Source organism: Caloenas nicobarica, chromosome 5 (genome assembly GCF_036013445.1).
Source record: "Caloenas nicobarica isolate bCalNic1 chromosome 5, bCalNic1.hap1, whole genome shotgun sequence".
NCBI lineage: Eukaryota > Metazoa > Chordata > Aves > Columbiformes > Columbidae > Caloenas > Caloenas nicobarica.
Genome location: NC_088249.1, coordinates 5,138,075 through 5,157,564, shown reverse-complemented (window position 1 = coordinate 5,157,564; position 19,490 = coordinate 5,138,075). Strand labels below are relative to the sequence as shown.

The 19,490-nt window shown below is 43.8% G+C and overlaps 1 protein-coding gene across 2 annotated transcripts in view; it reads left to right on the top strand.

Annotated features, from left to right (window-relative positions):
* RTN1 (reticulon 1) overlaps nucleotides 1–18,396 on the top strand; it is a 120,240-nt gene extending 101,844 nt beyond the window's left edge. Inside the window, exons 1-7 of one of the 2 annotated variants that reach the window (XM_065636463.1) lie at nucleotides 1,692–1,752; nucleotides 13,656–13,863; nucleotides 14,875–15,013; nucleotides 15,906–15,975; nucleotides 16,361–16,407; nucleotides 16,497–16,555; nucleotides 18,354–18,396. In XM_065636463.1, the coding sequence (XP_065492535.1) occupies nucleotides 1,692–1,752; nucleotides 13,656–13,863; nucleotides 14,875–15,013; nucleotides 15,906–15,975; nucleotides 16,361–16,407; nucleotides 16,497–16,555; nucleotides 18,354–18,396 (627 nt within the window). Of the gene's footprint in view, nucleotides 1–1,691; nucleotides 1,753–13,655; nucleotides 13,864–14,874; nucleotides 15,014–15,905; nucleotides 15,976–16,360; nucleotides 16,408–16,496; nucleotides 16,556–18,353 lie in introns of those variants that run through there. The other variant, XM_065636462.1, reaches the window with a different exon arrangement.
* Nucleotides 18,397–19,490: the final 1,094 nt, after the last annotated feature.

The following is a 19,490-nucleotide window of genomic DNA, read 5'->3' as shown; positions in this document are numbered from 1 at the left end:
GGTAATGATTTCCCTGTTAGGGGACTGAAGATGCTGGATTCAAGCCTAGAGCATGTCTTTTGGGGGATTTCAAAGATGGTTTTGAAACATGAACAATAGCTGTTGGCCTCTGCAATCCCAGCAGAGTTTCATAGGTAAAGGTTAAGATCACACTGTGGTGAATCTCTCCTTAAATTTTGGCTTTCTTCTACGAGATGAGTTACCTGAGGGGAGGATAGGTGACCTACTACTGCCAGCTGGAGAAGATCTCTGTTAATTCAGGCTTTAGACACTGTTTGGGTTTGGAGCCAAAAGAACAGAGAGCTTCAAACTACTCCCCATGCTGATGTGTACGTGACCCACTGTGTCTGTGCTGGTGTCCGTTTCCATGTAAAAAAGCTAAACTCAGTATAATATGGCTAAAGTAATATTATTTCATACACTAGCATGATCTAAAAGATTAAATACAGCATCAGATGTCCGCAATTTGGATCATTCTCCCAGTGATGACTGGACCAAGTCTGATATGCAGTATCTCAGGTCCCTCTTCAGATTTTTGGGGAGTGTCTTTGTAATTAATAACCACCCCAAAATCCGAAAAGGCAAATAGGTCGGGTGTCTGTAAAGCATTTTCTTTCCCGGTGTTTGCCAAGTATGGCCATTGCTTAGTTATGATGTGTCTGCAAGTTACTTACAGTAGTTTATTGATGGGGAAACTGAGGCAGAGGCAATATATTACTGATGGAGGAGCATTGGACGTGGCGTTAAAATTCAGCTATTAGTGGGCTCACAGTTACTACTGAGAGCACATGCTTTTTCACAAATTGTCCTGTGTACCTGCACGCTTGCACCTCAAATCCTGGTTTATGCAGCATTTTGGGCAGCGAGAGGAGGAAGCGCTCACACCTCACACCCCAAACAGGGTGCAGCTTGTGGTGCTCAGCATCCCAGTGTAGCAGGGCTTGGTGTGAGGGGCTGGGGGGCCGTGTGGGTCACCCCATACCTGTGAGTGCTTGTGCCTGCCGGGGGTGAAGGCTGAATCCCCATGGCGTGGGTACCCTGCTGTTTTTTTCTGTTTCTGGAATAGTCTTGAAAAAAATAGAAAAATGGATGTTGCTCTTTTGGGGTTGGGTCCTGACCTTGGTTTTCTCCTGCCTGCTCCCCAATGTCACCCAGCTGGGCAGAGGAGGAGTGGGGGGGACATCAAAACCTGGAGGGGCTGGGGGGAAATTTGGCCCTCGCAAAAAACTGAAGAAAACACCAGATTTCATCACTCTTAAGAAATTTCTGGAACATGAATAGTCACAACCATACAGCCACATAGGAAACACTGCTCGCCCCCCCCACCCCCCCCAGTCCACCCACACCCAATTTGTTTTTATTTCTTTGCTGTCAGGTTGCCTTAACCATTTCGATGGCTTTAGGAGGCTAAGCCGCTGAGCGCAAGCTTTTGAGTTGAAAAGGGACTGCATCCCCTTTTCAAAGGAGCCTGCTCCCTAGGGCAACCACATCACACCGCTGATTTGCTGCAGTAGAGACCGCAGCGCGTACAATATGCCCTCCCCCCTCCGCCTGTGCTGCTTACAGCATCAGTCCGGAGCCGAGCGGGGAGACGGGAGCGATACCCACTAACCCACCCATGCTCGGGAATGCCTGACTGCTAACGCAGTGCCTGCGACGAGAAGCACCGGCAATTCCTCAGCCCTTCCGAGATGCAAGCCAGTGCCGATTCCACCAAGATGGACTGTCTTTGGAGCAACTGGAAATGTCAGGGTATTATATCTATTCTAGTGTTGCATGCTAGAAGGACTTGCATGTCAGAGGAGGCAAAGGCAGGATCCATCCATTTTTGCATTGTTCACCTGTGGGCCTTTGCATGCTGTTTTCTCTCCCTCTCCGTGAAGCTTTTGTTTGGGGGTTAATTTCAGAAAGGAAGATTAAAAGCCCTTAATTCTTTTATTTGAATGCATTTCTCCCATCTCCAGCTGTCTCACCCTGAAAGCATCCAGGATACAGAACCTTCCTTCCCACCTTACAGCTCATCCCCAAAGCATCCACCCTTGCAGGGAGTGGTATCATTTCTCATCCCTGACTCTCTCCGTGGGGCTGCTGCTGGTTTCATGATTTCATACCTTTCGGGCTTTAGGAAAGCCGGGTGATGGTGATTTTGTGCCAGCTCGGGCTCGCGAGTGTTCGAGGCGGTTGTGTTGGGCTCCTCGGTGCATCCTGCCCACGGACACACCCATAGCAGGGCTTAGCCTAGTGTCGACACAAAGAAAACGCAGCTTCGGCAAGAAGTGCGATAGCACCGAGTCAACCGCGGCATTGCCACCCACTTCATATTTTGCTGTAGGATTGCTTTAAAAAAAAAAAACGATCCTTTCATTGGGCTTTTGAGCACTTCTCTTAGCCATTCGGGGGCAAAATATTGTGATGATGTTGTCTTGCTGCTGAGTAGGCGAGGGGAACAATAGCATCTCCCTTTTGGGCTTATTTTCAGGTTATTTTGAGCGGGTCGGTGTCTGCGCTGGGTGGGGCTGGCTACCTTCCCAGCCGCCTCGGACAGCTTTTCAGCCATTTTTAGTCGGCTTCACACTTCCCAGCCAGCATCCAGCCTTTGTTTTGATAAAAGACAGTCTCTGTGACGCTGCTTGGTGGGCAGATTAGAGGGAGAAAAGCTGATCTTGCCGGGCAGGCTGCTGTCTGCTTCAGGCAGGCTTTGTTTGAATGTAGTTTTTAATTTTAAGGTGCATGTTTACGCTGAATACATGGTATTGATGCTCACAACAGGGTCCCTGGGAGAGAGATTACTGTAGAGCATCATCACATTACAGGATCCAGGGTGCTTGCAGACATAGTTTTATAAACGCAGCTCAATGTAACAGAAGCCAGGAAACCTCCTTAAAGTGTTTTTTGGGGAGGGGAGGGCAGCGGGAGGTCTTTCAGGCAGATGCCTTTCTCCGGGGATCTTGATATTTTTGCAATCTTAATTCAGCATCTAATCGTATTTATGGTCTGAGGGTTTTGGTTTTTTTTTTAGGGAAGACGAGTAGCTGGAAAGTAAACAGATGCACCTGTTCAATGCCAGCCTCCAGCAGCTCCGGCTTTCCATACCCTTAATCAAAGCCTAGCGTTTTCTATAGGATTACATGACTCATTAAACTTCTATTGGAGAGCTACAACCAAACTTCAGGGTCATCTGAGCTTTGCAGATAAACTTCCTTGTCAGGTGGGGTTTGGGTTTTTTGTTTGTTTTGTTTCCAAAAAGGCTCGATATTTTGCTGATCCTTAGAAAAACATTAATTTGCTGAGTCAGATTGCTCAACCACCTGTATTTAGAGGCAAACTACATATTTTCCCTCTTTATCAGAAAAAATCATATTTTTCTAAATTAAAAAGAGGGGAATAACAAAGAGCATGCTGCTATTGTTTGATTAATAATTAATAATAATAGTGGACTTTCCTTCTGTGCTCTCCTTTTTGAAACTGAGGTAGATTAGCTGAAAATTAAATGACACAATATGTCCCATGCTGTTTTGAAAAAAACCTCAGATCTGAAAAAATCAGCGCAGCTAAAATAAATCACTTGCCTCACTTTGACACCATTTACGTATCTTTTTCTTGGGTGGTGCTTTATGATTCAAAAATGATTCTGCAGAAAATGTGAAATAGTCATAGAATATTATTTCTGATGGCAAAATTCTTTGATCAGTCCCAGATAAAATAGAAGAAATTTAAAATTCAGAAGAATGAAGGCTGAAGGCTTGATTCATTGATTCTTTTAATATCTATTATTCATGTAGTCTCTGCCTCAACCCAGAATATCAGTTTCGTGCAAACCTGGAGTTGTATAATTTTGCCAGCTTCATTATCAACAGAATTATGGTTCCTCTCTGAAAACTCTGGAATATATCTGTGAACATAACAGATGCAGATACAAACCTCAGTAAATACAGAGTATATTTTTACTGAAATTATGGAGATATAACATTGAGGTTAACATAAGTTTTAATTAATAAATAGTCAAGCCTGCAACTAGCCGTACCATTGATTTGCCCTTATAATTGGTGTAAAATTGGGTGGGGATCTTGAGAAGCTGCAGGGACACCAGGCAAAGCTTTGGCTTTGCCCCACTAGATCCATGTACTGTTATTTTCCTTGCAATGAAGGAACTGATGCTGCTACATAGATTTAGAAATATTGCAATGTGTTTTACCTACCCATCCTGCAGGTACAACATGATCATGTCAACGGTAGATCATGATACAGCCCCTCAGGGGAGCGGGAGAGTAATTGGTCTCTGCTGGGTATCTGCTTCATTCAAAATATTATCAAGGCAGCTTTGAGGAATTGCAGCCAACTTCCACACTCAAGTCATTTTTCACATGGGCAGGTGATGCCTTTGAAGGAGGCTGGGATGGAGCCACGCATAATGCATGGGCATGCGGAGAAACGTCTCTGACTGGGGATGCTGGTTGATGTGGACCTTTGTGTGACAATGTATGGCCAGTGCCACTGTGTGACACATCGCAGTGCGCATCTTCTAGAGGGGACCTGCTGGGTGAGGTGTGCTTCCAGGTTCAGGTGGTGATGGAGCAGGTCTCTGTGCCTCCAGGTTCAGGGGGTGGATAGGGCAGGTCTCTGTGCCTCCAGGTTCATGTGGTGGATGGGGCAGATCTCTGTGCCTTCCCCCAGGACTCAGCCCAGCTCAGCAGGACTCATCCTCAGCCTTGCTGGAGAGGTTTCTCTGGATTAAGAAGGTCTTTGCACGCCAGCTTGGTGGAGGTATTTGATGGCAGGACACCGGTCCCCATGAGATTTCTCTTTTCAACTATTTCTTCTACATGCCAGCTCTTGGGTGGTCATAAGTGACATGCTTGTTCCTGCAGATTCAACCTCCCATAAAACTTATTTTAAAAGAAAATCTGAAAGATCCAGAGAAAAAGGCCTGTGAACCATTCATAGAAATGATCCTAGATATTATTCACATTACAATTATAACTTAATGTGGAACAGGACTGCAGACTACATCAAATCCATCTAGCTGACATAACTCCACTGGACTGGAGTTACTGCGTAGAATTTTCTTGGCAGCTGTTTGCAGACAACCAGCTTCCTTGCTTGATCAATACATCAATTGGTTTCCAAAGAATGCTGAGAATATACATCAGCTATTCATGGCAATGTTCCCTACTTTAAGACTGATGAAGAAGTTCAATGGCAATTCTATGGATGCATGCTATTAATCTAAAATCTTATCAATATTTCTAAAGTTTGTCCAATTACAGATGTTCTCATGAGAATATAACTTCAACTAGTTGGTACCTTCAGTGCTTTTCTGAAAATAGTGTGGGCTGAACTCTCAGCTGGGATACACTTGTCTTGCTCAAATGAGCACTCCCTCTTTTCAGCAGCTAAAGATCTGTCCCAGTGGTTGGTTTTTATGTTGGACCTTGGTAGAGCTAAAATCTTGGAACCAAGTCATCATGTGGTGTAGCAAATTTAGCTAATTGTGTCACAAAACTACACTAACTTAAGAGGAATTGACTTCCTAATTTCACAGTTGATTTCCTGTGAAATTTGAATGAAATTTGTCAATACTTTTTTCCACTTTCAGATTTGCTTTCTTTTGTTGTTGTTGTTGATGCTGCAGAAATTGTATCAATCCTGCTTCAAGCATATTCTTGTTAATGGGGATACAACTGCAAGATCAAGTGCTTAAAGTTGGAGGACAACCTCTCTTAGATGAGCTTCACACAGCTCCACTGCCAACCATTCCAATGAACACCTTGATCTCAGTGGTATCAAAAAATCAGTGAGATTTCAATAGCTCTGCCAAAATGTGCTCTGCACACCTGCTGTGCCATGTCTGAATGTAAATTATTTTTTAATTTTCTTTTAAGAATAGGTGGAAAACATTTTTTCAGTGCCAGAACAAGGAGAAAATTCCCCCAAAGTAAGATTATTTTAAGGTATTCCCTAAGGAGTAATTTAAACTCTAGCAAGAGGGTGATGATGGGGCAACAGCTGAAGGCAGCTCTGGAGGGCTGCTTTTGCCTTCATTTGGTCTTTGGGAAGTGAGTTTTGGTGAGGTTTTTTGATATCAGAAGGGATACTCTCTCCATGTTATTTTTAATTCTCACAAATAACACAGTTCTGAGCTATTCATTTTGAAAACTTGCCAATTTTCAAATGTTTGGACAGAATTAGGAAGAGTCCAGGTCTGTCATTTTGGTCCAGGAGCATCTCGGGAAAATCTTAACATTTCCATGGCATTATCCAAGGCCAGGCTGGACGGGGCTCTGGCAACCTGAGCTGGGTGAAGATGTCCCTCCTCATGGCAGGGGTTGGACTGGATGAGCTTTGAAGGTCCCTTCCAACCCAAAGCATTCTATGATTCTGTGTGCATTAAGGGACTGCATTCAGGGACTTTCCTTGGTCTCTGTGGTTTCTGCTCACTTAAGGCAAAAGCAATAACATCCTCCATAGAACCTGGCCAAGACAGGTAGAGATATGGTTTGATGAGCAGGAGGTGTGTGGAGGAGGCATTCTCCTGCCACTATGTTAAATCCTGGTCTTTAAGCATCTCTCATGTGAAAATGATAACAACAACCATTAATCAATTAATTAAAATGACGATTATGCTTACAATAATAATAGGAATTATGATAATAATAATAAAAAATAATAATGAATAATAATATACTGCAATAGATTTGTGTGCAGCATGGTTGTAGGGCTGATTTTTTTATTGCCAATCCTCTTCTGTCTACCCAAGCCCACTCTGGTGCCTCACAGGAGGCAATCAACCAGAAATTTTTTGCTCACATCTTGATCCTGCCAATGGAGTAGGATATAACCTGGAGGGCATCCTGTATCCAGATTTTCCTTTTTCCTGGTCTTATTCCTGCTCCAGTTCTCTTCTCATCGGGGTTTTGGGAGCAACAGTCTGAACTTTCAGATTGAATCTTGGATGTTAAAGTTATGAGGCTGAATTGATGACAGGAAGTTAATGGACAAAGTGTGTACAAGAGATAGAAGTATGGAGAGATCCCTCAAGGCTGGAGATAAAGAAACAGCACAGATATTCTATCTTGACTCTGCTGTTAATCGTGGCAATCTCTTGAAGGCACCAGATTGCTCATTAAACAGTGTATCCATCTGTATTCCATTTGAATCAGATCTGTTGTGGAGAGGGGAGCAATGGTCACACTGGATACTTCACTGGAGTGAAGAGGGAAAGCCTGGTCCTGCGGTTTGTGGTTAAAGCTGCAAACTGCAATTTCTTTGAGTGTGAGCCATATTTACTTCTGTTCAAAGACATATAGATCTGTTGCATCTGTTGTCAAATATAGTTGCAATAATGCTGTAAACAAGACTGACTTTCTTAAATTAGGTTTCCTGGTCTTTTCACACCCAGTAGGTCTGAGAAATTACTTATGAAGTAATTTATATTTATGAAGTCATAATATTACACTATATACAGAATTAAAGGCTGTGCATAGACAAGTTTTTCTCACTTCTCATTAATACTTATATTACATAGGGAATGAAGCTGTACGACCCATTGATTTTACCTCCTAAGTAGGCCCAGTGGGACCTTCATTGTGGGGCGGGCAGCCTGATCACATCCAAGGCTGTTATTAGTGTGCTGAAGAGCATATAACCTTTTATTCAATCATTAAGGCCCATGGGCCTCATTTGAAGGCTGGATACGAGAATTTTGCACACACTTTTTGTACTAGCTTTCATGTAAATGCTGCTTGATTCATCTTCATTTCTCATACAGTTGTTGCAGTAGAGGAAAAACTTGCAAAGTCAGAAGAAGAGTTTTTCAGAGGAAGGGAGGGAGAAGTCGTGGAAGATGTGAATTGTGCAGTCTGTGCTCAGTTGATCTTCATGAATTTTCTTCTTAAAACGCTTTCTTTGAGACATACAATTGAAAGATCCCCATTTCTCTTACAAAAGTTTTTTTCTAAGACATAACCACTCAGGAGTCCGAAAGCGTGAGGACATTTTAGCTACAAGTTGGTTTGGATCTTCTCTTCTCCCTCTGGGATCTCTGCTCAGGAGCCTTGGGCTGCAGCTGCATCACATTGCGGTCCTTCTGGGGACCACCTAAGCCAACAGAACCCAGTCCTCGTGTTTCCACCAGGTTCCAAGGAGAATGGATGCAGGAGCATCACTACTTGGTCCAACATGGCCATCTCAAGCTGTTCACTCCTTGCCTCCAGATCTGCTCTTTCCAGCACCCACGTTTGTCTTCTGGTTTTTCTTGATGCCAAATATTGAGGAGCAGAAACATTTTCTGCTGAAAACCATGATGAGTGCTGGGAGACCTTTCAGGCACTGTACTCAGGAACAGTTCCTCACTGGCACAAGTATTGCATGCTGCTGCTGTTACTTCTATTTGTGAGGTTACTTTTAGCTTGCCTCACAAACATGGGTATTTACCAGCTACTCACATTAACAAGTGGTTGCTTGTACCACAGAGTTCACCTTTGTGCATCGTTAGTCTGGGGGTTGGCCCCAAATGGAGAACTCACATTAGTTTAATGAGATGAAATTATAATATGTAGTTGAGTCACTGATGTGGCACCCTTGAAAACCTTTTCTTTCAAACAGAAGGCTACTTGAGTAACATTTTACAAGTTCTGCTGTCAGTTAAAAAACATAGGCAGGGGTTACTTTCAGATAAATAGCTCATCAGACTTGCTTCTCCAGAAAAATTCTTCAAAGGCAGTTGCAGTGACCTGCAGCACTGCTGTCTTAGAGATATCTGGCAAGTCCTCCTTAATAAATAAAAGTACTTTTGAGTCTGAGGCAGTTCTGGCAAAACCCAGAGTCCTTTTATGCCTCCACAAATGAGTGGGAGCTCTGGTGTGTTGTACTGGAAAGAGCGCAAAGCGAACGACACTGCTTCTCTCCTTCCAGGAGGCTAACGGGAGGCCACGGAAAGCTACAGCTGAACAGCTTCTGCATCTCAATGGGCACGCTCTGGATTTTAGAGTTGGGATTTTTGAAACAGAATGAACCCAAACCTCAGTGAAGCTGAGGCTAATTTCAGTGCCCATTTTTCCAAAACCCTGTTTGCAAATCCCAGCTGCAAACCTTAGGTGGTCTGAAGTTGGCACTTGGGCTCTCAGAAGGGTATCTTGCTTAGCTGAGCAGGCCGACCCACTGCCCAATTTCATGCACGTCACATATCGACAGGCTCACATGGCACCAGCCTCCTGCTTCATGCATATTCAGCGTGCGTTGCCCAGAATCGTGCCATTGTGTGGGTCTGGGCTGTGCTGAGCACACACACACGCTGTCTGCAACATACCCAGTGCTTGCAGAACCCTTCCCCACACCAGGACCTTTTATTCTTTCCCTATAGATTGACCCAAGCATGTAATTATTATGTCATTAACTCATGTCATGAGGGATCCCCTCTCCCCTAATTTGTGTGGGGGATGCTGTACCCACGTAAGAGCCAAACTTGACACCTGTCTTAGCATCAGCGTCATCCCCAGATGCTGGGGAGGCTGGTCTGAGCCTGGGGGGTTGTCTCTTTGGCACGTGAAGGAAGGGGTGCAGGCAGCTACTCTTCATCAAAGACTCAGACCACCATTTACATTTTGTGACCTGTTGAAGGGCGGTAAACCTATAGGTTCAGTGAGTGTTTGAGGGTGCTTTTTGCCATCTTAATCAGTTTTATATTCATATGAGATGAAACTTAAAACAGATGTTTAAGTGTGGTGGACAACCTCATCTTTCATTTTAATTCCCATTCAGAATAAAAATGGGTGTGTAGGGGGTTTAAGTACCCAGTCCTGGATTCGCCTGATGGTGAAGGAGCAGATTTCTCATGGTTTTGCCCCTTGGTATCTATCTACAATAACAGACACTGATATGACAGGCATATTTTCTCTGGCGTAAATGTTTACAGGAGAAAACAGCACCCTGAGGAAGCCAGGCAAAGGATCCCAGCTAGGGGATTCTCCACCCAGTGTACCTCTGACTGCTTTTAGGGGAGATTTGTTTATGTAAGGAAATGAAGGACAAAAATAATGTAAAACCTTTTGGAGTGACTGAAGCTGCAACTGAAGGACCAAACATGTCTCTGACATGTAGCTCAGGTGTCTTCAGCAGCATTTAAATTCCAGGGGAACTGGTACAGCTCAAATCCTTGAGGCCTGTTGGCAAAAACAAAAAGTGCTTTCTCCAGGAAAGCCCACGGACTGTGGCTGGACCCCACAAGTCTCCACTGACTTCTGGCTCTGAACTCTCCCCCTTCCCTGCCCAAGGAGTCTGCACTGTGGTTTGGCTCATCTTCTTCTCCCTAGGGGAGGAGGAGAAGGCAGATTTGGTTCCTGCCCTTGAAAATCCTCACTCATAGAACCTAATTGACCTACTGTAGGCTGTGGGTGGAGGGGTTGTGTCTCGAGGCTGGATCCGGGTACTGGGACAACCATGTAAAGATCATTCAACTCGTATCTCCCTCCTCTGTGCTGAGATTTGTCCACCTAGCAGTTGGCACACATTTTTTCCATGCACATGGGAATATTTGCCTTCAGGTCTAAAAGAGACAGGATGCCTCTCTCCCAGGTCTCATTCGGCTGGTGAAAGAGGCCAGCTGCCTCTTCATCTCCTCTCTTGTGCATGAACATGTCCCCCAGAACTGTGTCATTTGGCCTCTGCCCATCTTGCTCTGGGTTGTGGCAGGTCTTTCCTTACCTGATACAACTCACTAAATATCTCAGTCATTTTGTGGCAGTAAGGGGCAAGTTTTAGTATATACACATACCTGGTCAAGTTTGTCTTGAGTCTTTCAGTATCTTCCTTGCTGAGGACAATGAGAAAATGCACTTTGGCATCTCTCTGCCTGAGACTACTGCACACTTCCAGTCTGCAGGAATACGAGGCAGAAGATACTAGAAAGGGTGAGAGAGAGCTCAGTTGCTCATTTCTGGTCTTATCATCAATTGGCACTGACTCAGAAAACTCTGCTGAAGTGGGCTTTTGCATTTCTTTGCTCAGCTCTCATTTGTTTGCTGATCTACCATCTACATTCCAGGTAGTGTTTTCCCTGGGTGTGTGGCCTTTTTCATCAGCAGATGATGTTCCACGTACAGCATCCCGAGCCAGCTCACCTGTGCTCATTTCATTTAACGTGAGGGTATTGTGTGATAGAAAATGTACATATCTCAATAAGTGAGATTTTAATAAATTTCCAATACTGTCCTCTGACAGTGGAATTTTTAAGCATAAAAATGATCGGGCTGTGAATAATACCTCCTGTCCAAATGCTCAGTGGTGACAGCATGCCAGTTGCTGTGCTATGCTGCAGAATTTTGCAGTGCCTTGACTGAAAAAGGGTATGGAAAATGGTAAAAACTGCACATTTGTGTTCTGGATGCCATTTTGTAAGGATGGTTTGTGAGTTGCACACTCCAGCACCTCAAAACAAGTAATTTGTGGAGACCCAGCTTCCTGCATCAATACAGCTGCATCTGACACTAAACTGCCCGGCACAGGTGCATGATCTGACCACCTCGTAACTGCATTTTAGAGCATTTCCTAGTCCAGGGTCCTGGGTTTCTGCAGGAGAGAGACCTGGCCATGTGTCTGGAAGGACTCTGGCCTGGTCCCTGGCTTGTAAAGTCAGCACTCAGGACCCCAGCATGTACCACCAAGATCCCCATCCCTTGGCTTTCATGCAGTCATAGAATACCAGGTTGGAAGTGACCACAAGGATCATCTAGTCCAACCTTTCTTGGCAAAAGCACCACCCAGACAAGATGGCCCATCACCCTTTCCAGATGCGTCTTAGAAGTGTCCAACATTGGGGAATCCACCACTTCCCTGGGGAGATTATTCCAAAGGCTGATTGTTCTCACGGTGAAAAATTTCCCTCTTGTGTCCAACCAGAATCTCCCCACGAGTAACTTGTACCCATTACCCCTTGTCTTTCCCATGTGACTCCTTGTAAAAAGGGAGTCTCCACTTTCTTTGTAGCCACCCTTTAAATACTGGAACATGGTGACGAGGTCTCCCCTAAGCCTTCTTTTCTCAAGGCTGAACAAGCCCAGCTCTCTCAGCCTTGCCTCCTACATCAGCCTGTCCAGTCCTTTGACCATATTTGCGGTCTTTCTCTGGACCCTCTCCAGCCTGTCCACACCTTTTTTCATATAGTGAGGACCAAAACTGAACTCAGTCCATAGATCTGTTCACAAGTGAAGAGTTGAACACCGACACTTAAAAACACGAAAGTTATTATACTGTGTATATTGATGGAGAATATAGTAGGATGTGAGTGTTGCATGAAGAGAAAAGAGCTCAGTCATACAACAGCAATTTTTGCATTCAAGCCCATCACTTTGAAAAGCAATGCTAATATGTGTAATAGTAATGAGTAATATAGCTCATTGACTCAAGGCAAACACTCTGTGGTGACTCACAATTTTTGGAGATTAGATTATAAGAACTACCAGGCTGGATTAATTTTGTTTCTTTTTGTATTTGTGAGATTTTTTTTTTGACAGATTGCAGTTTTCCTGAATTTACTCTTTGTTCAGAATGATTTGACAAGTGGCATCTATGAAATCTGTTTGGCTGGTGGTGTGTTCAAGCTGTTCATGAGGACTTGTGCAGTGTGTGAAATGATAGCTGTTTTGTTTAGATTGTCATGAGCATGTTCTTTGGCTGGATGAAGAATCGGTGTAAAGAAATTATGGTCACCTTTGTGGACTGGATATACAGAAACAAAATTTCACAAAATTTTGCTTTTATAGTGGCTACTACTGATGGTAAAATTGCTTGCTGGAGGGGTTGTAATTAACTACATAAACTGGGTGAAAAACACTGTCAAAATTAACCTCATAACAAATGTAAAAATATATTGATTGAAAATGGTTTTCTGTACTTGCTTTGCTCTAGATAACACCTCCCATGGATCTAGACAAGGAAAGTTATTGAACAAGCAGAAAAGGGTTTTTTTTAAAATATGTCTGATATGGTTATATTTGCAGTAGCAAAAGGGATTTATTCTGTATTTTAAGGTCCCATCTGAAAAACCGTTTCCTACTCTTGCAACTGTTAAGTAGCGGTAAAACCAGTCTTTTTCTTTCTCAAAGCTTAAGAAATAACAAAAACCTATTGTCAAATCTTTGAGTGGGAGCATGGTTTATTGTGGCTGACCCCAAACTTTCTCATTCATTTATCAACAACCAAAACTTGAAAATGCTTTGATCAAGCATTTGGCATTTGGACTTGTAGCCAAACAATAAAATAAAATAAAAAACTCCAGTTTGCAGAGTAGCTACATGCAAGTTAGGGTAAAAACTTCCATACAACCCTAGCAACAACACGAACCCCAGCTTGCATTTGCCTTGCTGCTGCAAGGGACACACCGTGCTGCAGCTGGAGATCTTCATCCATCTTCTCTAACCCAGACACAGACACATGAAATACCAGGATTTCAAGTAGGTCATCAGTTGTCATTTCTTCAGTGCGTTGCTGAAGTGACTTCACTGCTTCTGTTGAGGAGTTCCTGTCGATGCTGATGTGAGCAGGAGCATCACTCCTCCCTTCGCCCTCCTGTAAGAACTTTGAGCATCACAGCGGCCATGGTGACCATCCTCGATGCCCTTCCAGCTCCTGCCTTTAACATGTTGGTCTTCTCTCTCCAGCTATCGACCTGTTGTACTGGCGTGACATCAAGCAGACAGGGATCATGTTCGGCAGCCTCCTCTTGCTGCTCTTCTCCCTGACCCAGTTCAGCGTCGTCAGTGTCGTGGCTTACCTGGCCCTCGCCGGCCTCTCGGCCACCATTAGCTTCAGAATCTACAAATCGGTCCTACAGGCTGTGCAGAAGACGGACGAGGGCCACCCCTTCAAGTGAGTGATTTGCAGTCATGGCCAGGGGCCGTTTATCTTGCGAAGGATCCATTCCCAGTGGCAATTCACGTTTCTTTAGCTGCTGCTTTTATACTGGATAAAATTATTTTCTTGTTCATAACAGGGGAAATAATTTTTTCTGTCGTCCGGTGTCTCAAGAGCTGTAAGGCTCTATTGGCTCAGATCCTGGGGAGAAACAAAACAAAACGAAACAAAACGAAACAAAACAAAACAAAACAAAACAACCAAAAGCCATCGTCCTCTGAGATGTGGGTATTTTTTTCCTGAAATTCAAAAGATCCAGAAAATTTTAAGCAAACACAGAGAGAGTTTCATTAGAGCTACTGATAACACAGTATCTCTGCAAGCAGGAGGGGTATTGTTTCTGGGCACACTCTTCTGGGTGTAGAGGGAAACCACTTATATCTTTTCCCCAGCACTGCTTGGCTGTGATGTGACAATCCATCACCTCAGGGGCTGGTGCCAGTGCCAATGCCGGTGCCCTCCCCACCATCCTCGGGGTGGTTTGCTCCAGGAGAGCAGCCATCCCTTCTCCTCTGCTGTGCCAACAGGTTGGTAAACCAGGTCACGGATCCGAGCTGGTTTGCAAACAGATACCGAAAAAAAGTCTTGTTGGGGTGCTGCTCCTTCTGTTTGACTTGAGCAGCAGTGTTGCAAGGAAGGTTGTGGGGAACCCTCCCCCCCAGCTAGGATTGACATCCCCATTCGCATGGAGTGAAGAGAGAGATCCCATCAAGACCAGGCTCTGCGTGGGGAGAGGGCAAGGCTGGAGGCAAGCAGCCCTGATTCAGCCTGTGATTGCCCAAGGAGATGGGTCACGCAAAGCAAAGACTGTGTCTGGTGGCTCTGTGCCTTCAGGAAGGGGGACACATTGCTCCAGTACAAAGAAATTAGGTCAGGGAAGGAGGGAGTGATGGGGCAGATGGGCACGAGCATGAACAGCAGGTGAACCTGCCTGGGTTTGTAACTGGACCTGTGTTTTTATGGCAGAGCCTACTTGGAGATGGAAATGAATCTTTCACAGGACCAGATTCAGAAATACACAGACTGTCTCCAGCTATACGTCAACAGCACAGTCAAAGAGCTGAGGAGACTCTTTCTCGTTCAGGACCTCGTGGATTCTTTAAAAGTAGGATTGCTTTAAATATTTTTAACCCCTCTCTAGAGGATCAGTCTACATTTCAAAGTGCTGCTTCCCATATTGACGGTACCATCATAAAACCTAGTTTTGTATAGCTCCAAATAGAAAAGCTGCTCACCTTTTTAATTTACAAACTGCTTGTTTCCAGCAGTTTAGAAGTTTGGCAAACTGCTTTTGAATTTATTGATCTGTAATACAGGAATTGTAAAAGTTGTAGGACCAGCTTAGCACCATTGTAGTTCTAGAAGCATCTCTGTTTCATGCTTTCTATGACTTTGCCATAAAATGGTGTATTCCCTGCTAATACTTGTGTTAATTTGGATTTCCTCTAATGGTGGCATTTCCTGCTATGGAGGAAGGTCTTCTTTCCCTCCCTGCTGAGATATTTGTTTTCAGCCTTACACCCTGGTAGGTGTCCTTCAGAGCAAAGGAAAGATCATTGAGAGAGAAGACATAGGTTAGACTCCTAAATTACTAAAGGGTTTTAGAAAAACATACCCATTTCCCAGCCTCAAGAGCTTTCAGTCACTGGGTTTATCACTGTGGGGCTGTGATTAACCTGTGTAGGATGACCCCTGCCATCATTAAAATGGGATGCAGAAATCTGCCTATGCCAAGCTCAATGCAGACCCCTAAATGTATGCAATTAAGCCCTAAATATACATGAAAGCTTAGCTAAGAGAGTTAGAAGCAGTGAAGAGCATAACAGAGAATGGGGTTTATACACCCAGAAAAAGTACTTAGTTCCTAATGTGCCTTACTTAACAAGGCCCCTTACACATTAAAAAAGGCTAATGTGCTATTATCTTAGCTAGTTAAGTGCACTAATTTCTTCTTATGCTGGCACCGGAGGTGATGTAATGATCAGTCTTTAATTTAGTTTGCAGTACTAATGTGGCTGCTGACTTACGTGGGAGCCCTCTTCAATGGCCTGACTCTTCTGATAATGGGTAAAAATCAACATTTCTTTTAAAATCTATTTTTAACTTTAACTCCCTTGTGGTATCTACTTAGACAAAACAGCCTATCCTCATTGTGCCTTCCCCACAGTTAAACCATCAACTTTTATTTTTCTTTCCACTAAATATTCATTATTCTCATTACACTGTCCCTCCTGCTAGAACTAATTTGTGTTTTACGGTTTTGCAGCTACTGGTCCCAGAGCAATGGGAAATTCCATATTTGGGAGGTTTCAGCAATGTTCAGGTTTAATACAAAGATCCCTGGTGGATCAGCTGACCGGGTGGCATGATACGTGTTTGTCACAGAAGTAGGTCTTTTCTCTGGAGGGATCTGGTGGGCAGGAATCTAACGGTGTGCTCTTTTTCTCCTCAGCTGTGGTGTCAATGTTTACTCTCCCCGTTGTATATGACAAGTACCAGGTAAGTCTGTCCACACGGTGTGGTCGGGTTTCTGGGTGGTTCTGCCTTGTTGATGCCTGATTGACTTGGTCTCCTTTTGCTCTTTGCAGGCACAGATTGATCAATACTTGGGACTGGTCCGGACCCACATAAACACTGTTGTGGCAAAGTGAGTTCAGCAGCAGACTTGACCAAAAGTCTTGCTGTAAGGTTGTGGTGCACTGGGGGTGGCTACAAGCTGAGTGGTCCTGAGGACACCATGCCCTGTGGTGTTCTCCCCCACTCATGGCACAGAATCATAGAATCATAGAATCATTTTGGTTGGAAGAGACCCTTAAGATCATTAAGTCCAACCATTAACCTAGCTTGGGCACTAAACCATGTCCCTAAGAACCTCATCTACACATCTTTTAAACCCCTCCAGGGATGGTGACTCCACCACTGCCCTGGGCAGCCTATTCCAGTGCCTGACAGCCCTTTCTGTGAATAATTTTTTCCTAATATCCAATCTGAACCTCCTCTGGTGCAACTTGAGGCCATTTCCTCTTATCATGTCACTTGTTCACCAGCTTCATAGCCTTTCTCTGAATTCCAAACACACGGTGTGCAGGAACCTGTGGGAGGGCAGATCCCTGGAGGAACACGGTCCTCAGCTGAGTGCAGACTGAGGCAGAACTGTGCCCCTACATCCTTCTCTCCCATCTCCTGCCCAACCAGGGACTGATGTCCATACTTTTACCTGGCCAAGACAAACCAGAGGAATATGTTAACTCCCTTGCCCACTGGCCACCCCCAGCCTGGGTTTTTACATTCAGGGACTGTATTGTTTGAAGTTAATAACACCGCTAGTGAACAAAGTGGGAGTTAGAACACTACCCTGTTACAGAAAGAAAATACCTGGAAGCACCATGATCTTGAGTGTCTCAGACCACCATGGAATGTGCAGAAGACCTGAATGAAATTTTTTATGCAGTCTGCTCTGGTTCCTAATGCATTATCTGTATCACAAGTTTTTGTGGGTTCTCTAAGAGCACAGTGAGGGTCTAAGCATAGCTCTCGACACCTGAGAATTACTGAAGCAGGATGGCTGGACTGGAAGGTCGATCCATACGTCTTAGCAGTTTATACCTCTGGCTTTGCAAAAGTTGACTGAATGACAGGTATCCAATGGAAAGTAACAAAATGGTGAGGTACAGAGAGCAGGTGAGCCACAAGGAGATGCTGAGGAAACTGGGCTTGTTTAGCGTGGAAAGGAGGGAGCTAAGGAGCATCTTAGAGCAGCCTATCAGTACTTGATGGGAAGTTACAAGATGATGGAACCAAACACTTCTGAATAGTGGCAAGTGTTATAATCAGGTAAATCCAGCTCAGGAGGTTGATGTTGGACATCAGGAGAAACTTCTTCACTAAGAGATTAGGACAACACTGGAGCAGGCTACAGGGGGAGGTACCAGAACCTCCTTCCTTGGAGGTTTTCAAGGTGCAGCAAGACAAAGCTGTGGCCAACCTGATCTAGCATTGGTGATAGTCCTGCCTCAGGTAGGAGGTTGATTCAAAGACTCCCAGGAGTCCTTTCCAGCCAATATTTCTGGGATTCTGCAAAACACTTAGACTTGGGTGGGACCAAAAGTCTGTACTCAAAATTCTTTCTTTAAACTTCATTCCTGGCTTCTAATAGACCATAGATCATTGTAGCATAATGAAGTTGGGGAGCATATTGCTGAGCATCTCCCATGGTTATATGAACCATCAAAACCCGGGCCATTCATGACTAGGGGCCTGTAAGAACACACAGATGGGCATCACCCCTTTTCCTCATTAGTGTCTAGTCCACCTGTTGAAACAACACACCAAACACAAGCTAAAGAGAAGATTGTCCCTGGCTAAGATTCCAAGTGGGGATCTGCTGGAATGGAATAGCAGCTTGACCATATAATCCTTCTTTTTTTTTTCTTCTTTATTTCTAGGATTCAAGCTAAAATCCCAGGTGCTAAGAGAAAGGCAGAGTAAAGCAGACGTCAAAAATTCATCGACTATAGTAGTGAATAATGGGGAAATCTGGAGTGAAACAGTTCTGTTCTTACACTTTACTGCAAACTTACTGTTATTAATTTTCTCGACACCATAATATTAGAAACATAAAATTCAGAAGCAGTGCTTTTCCCCTGCTGCTTCTGCACTTAGAATATTTGCAATCACTTGTGTCAAGCACTAAAGTATAGTAAAGAGAAAAGTGTACTAGATGTGGTTTTTTGTGTTGCTTATAAAGTGCATGATGGTGAGAGCCTAAATAATATTGACCTTTTTTATTTTATTTTTTTAGTGTTTTTCCTTCTTCTATTGGCATTGCTTCTATAACTTTTAATGTTACATGTGGCTAGGGGCTTTCCTGCTTAGCGCACTGATGCAATAGTTAAAATTGCTTCTATGTCACTGGGTTGCTGGTTGGATTCATCTTTATTAACTATATAGAATTGTAGACTGATGTTTTAGTGTTTTCCAGCACAAATAAAATGAACAGTAATCAATACTTATGGTAATCAGTTTTGTATAACTCAAAAAAAGTGAGAAGAAAACCCAGTACTTTTGTCATAAGGGATTGACAGGCTGATTTACATGTATGGTAACTGGAAAGTTACAGCATGTTAAATTTATTACAATTTGTATTACATTCTCTGTAGTTCCTAATGGACTTAATTATGGACTCTGAATATTTGCACTTATGTACTTGATACCGAATGCAGAAATAAATGTTACTAAATGTAAAAGTTCTCCTTCTTGTTGCCACTGGGATAATCTTGACATTTGCAAACTGGACACATAATGTGCAAAGAAGCGTTTTCTCTCTGTCTCACCTCTCATGATCCACACACGCTTCACCCTTACAAAATGGTAAAGTCCAACAACCAGATCGCCTGTAGTACGTAGCTCATCTATCAGTTTCACATCTTGATGAGGAAAGACCAGAAATAAGAGAAAGATCTTTGTACATAGTTTGGTTTTCTTTGGTTGGTGGTGTTAGCAAATAAGAGGAACGTGAATAATTGTGTTTTCCTCCATTTGCACCTTGTGCAAATCATAGGCAACACACTATGGGAGGGGCC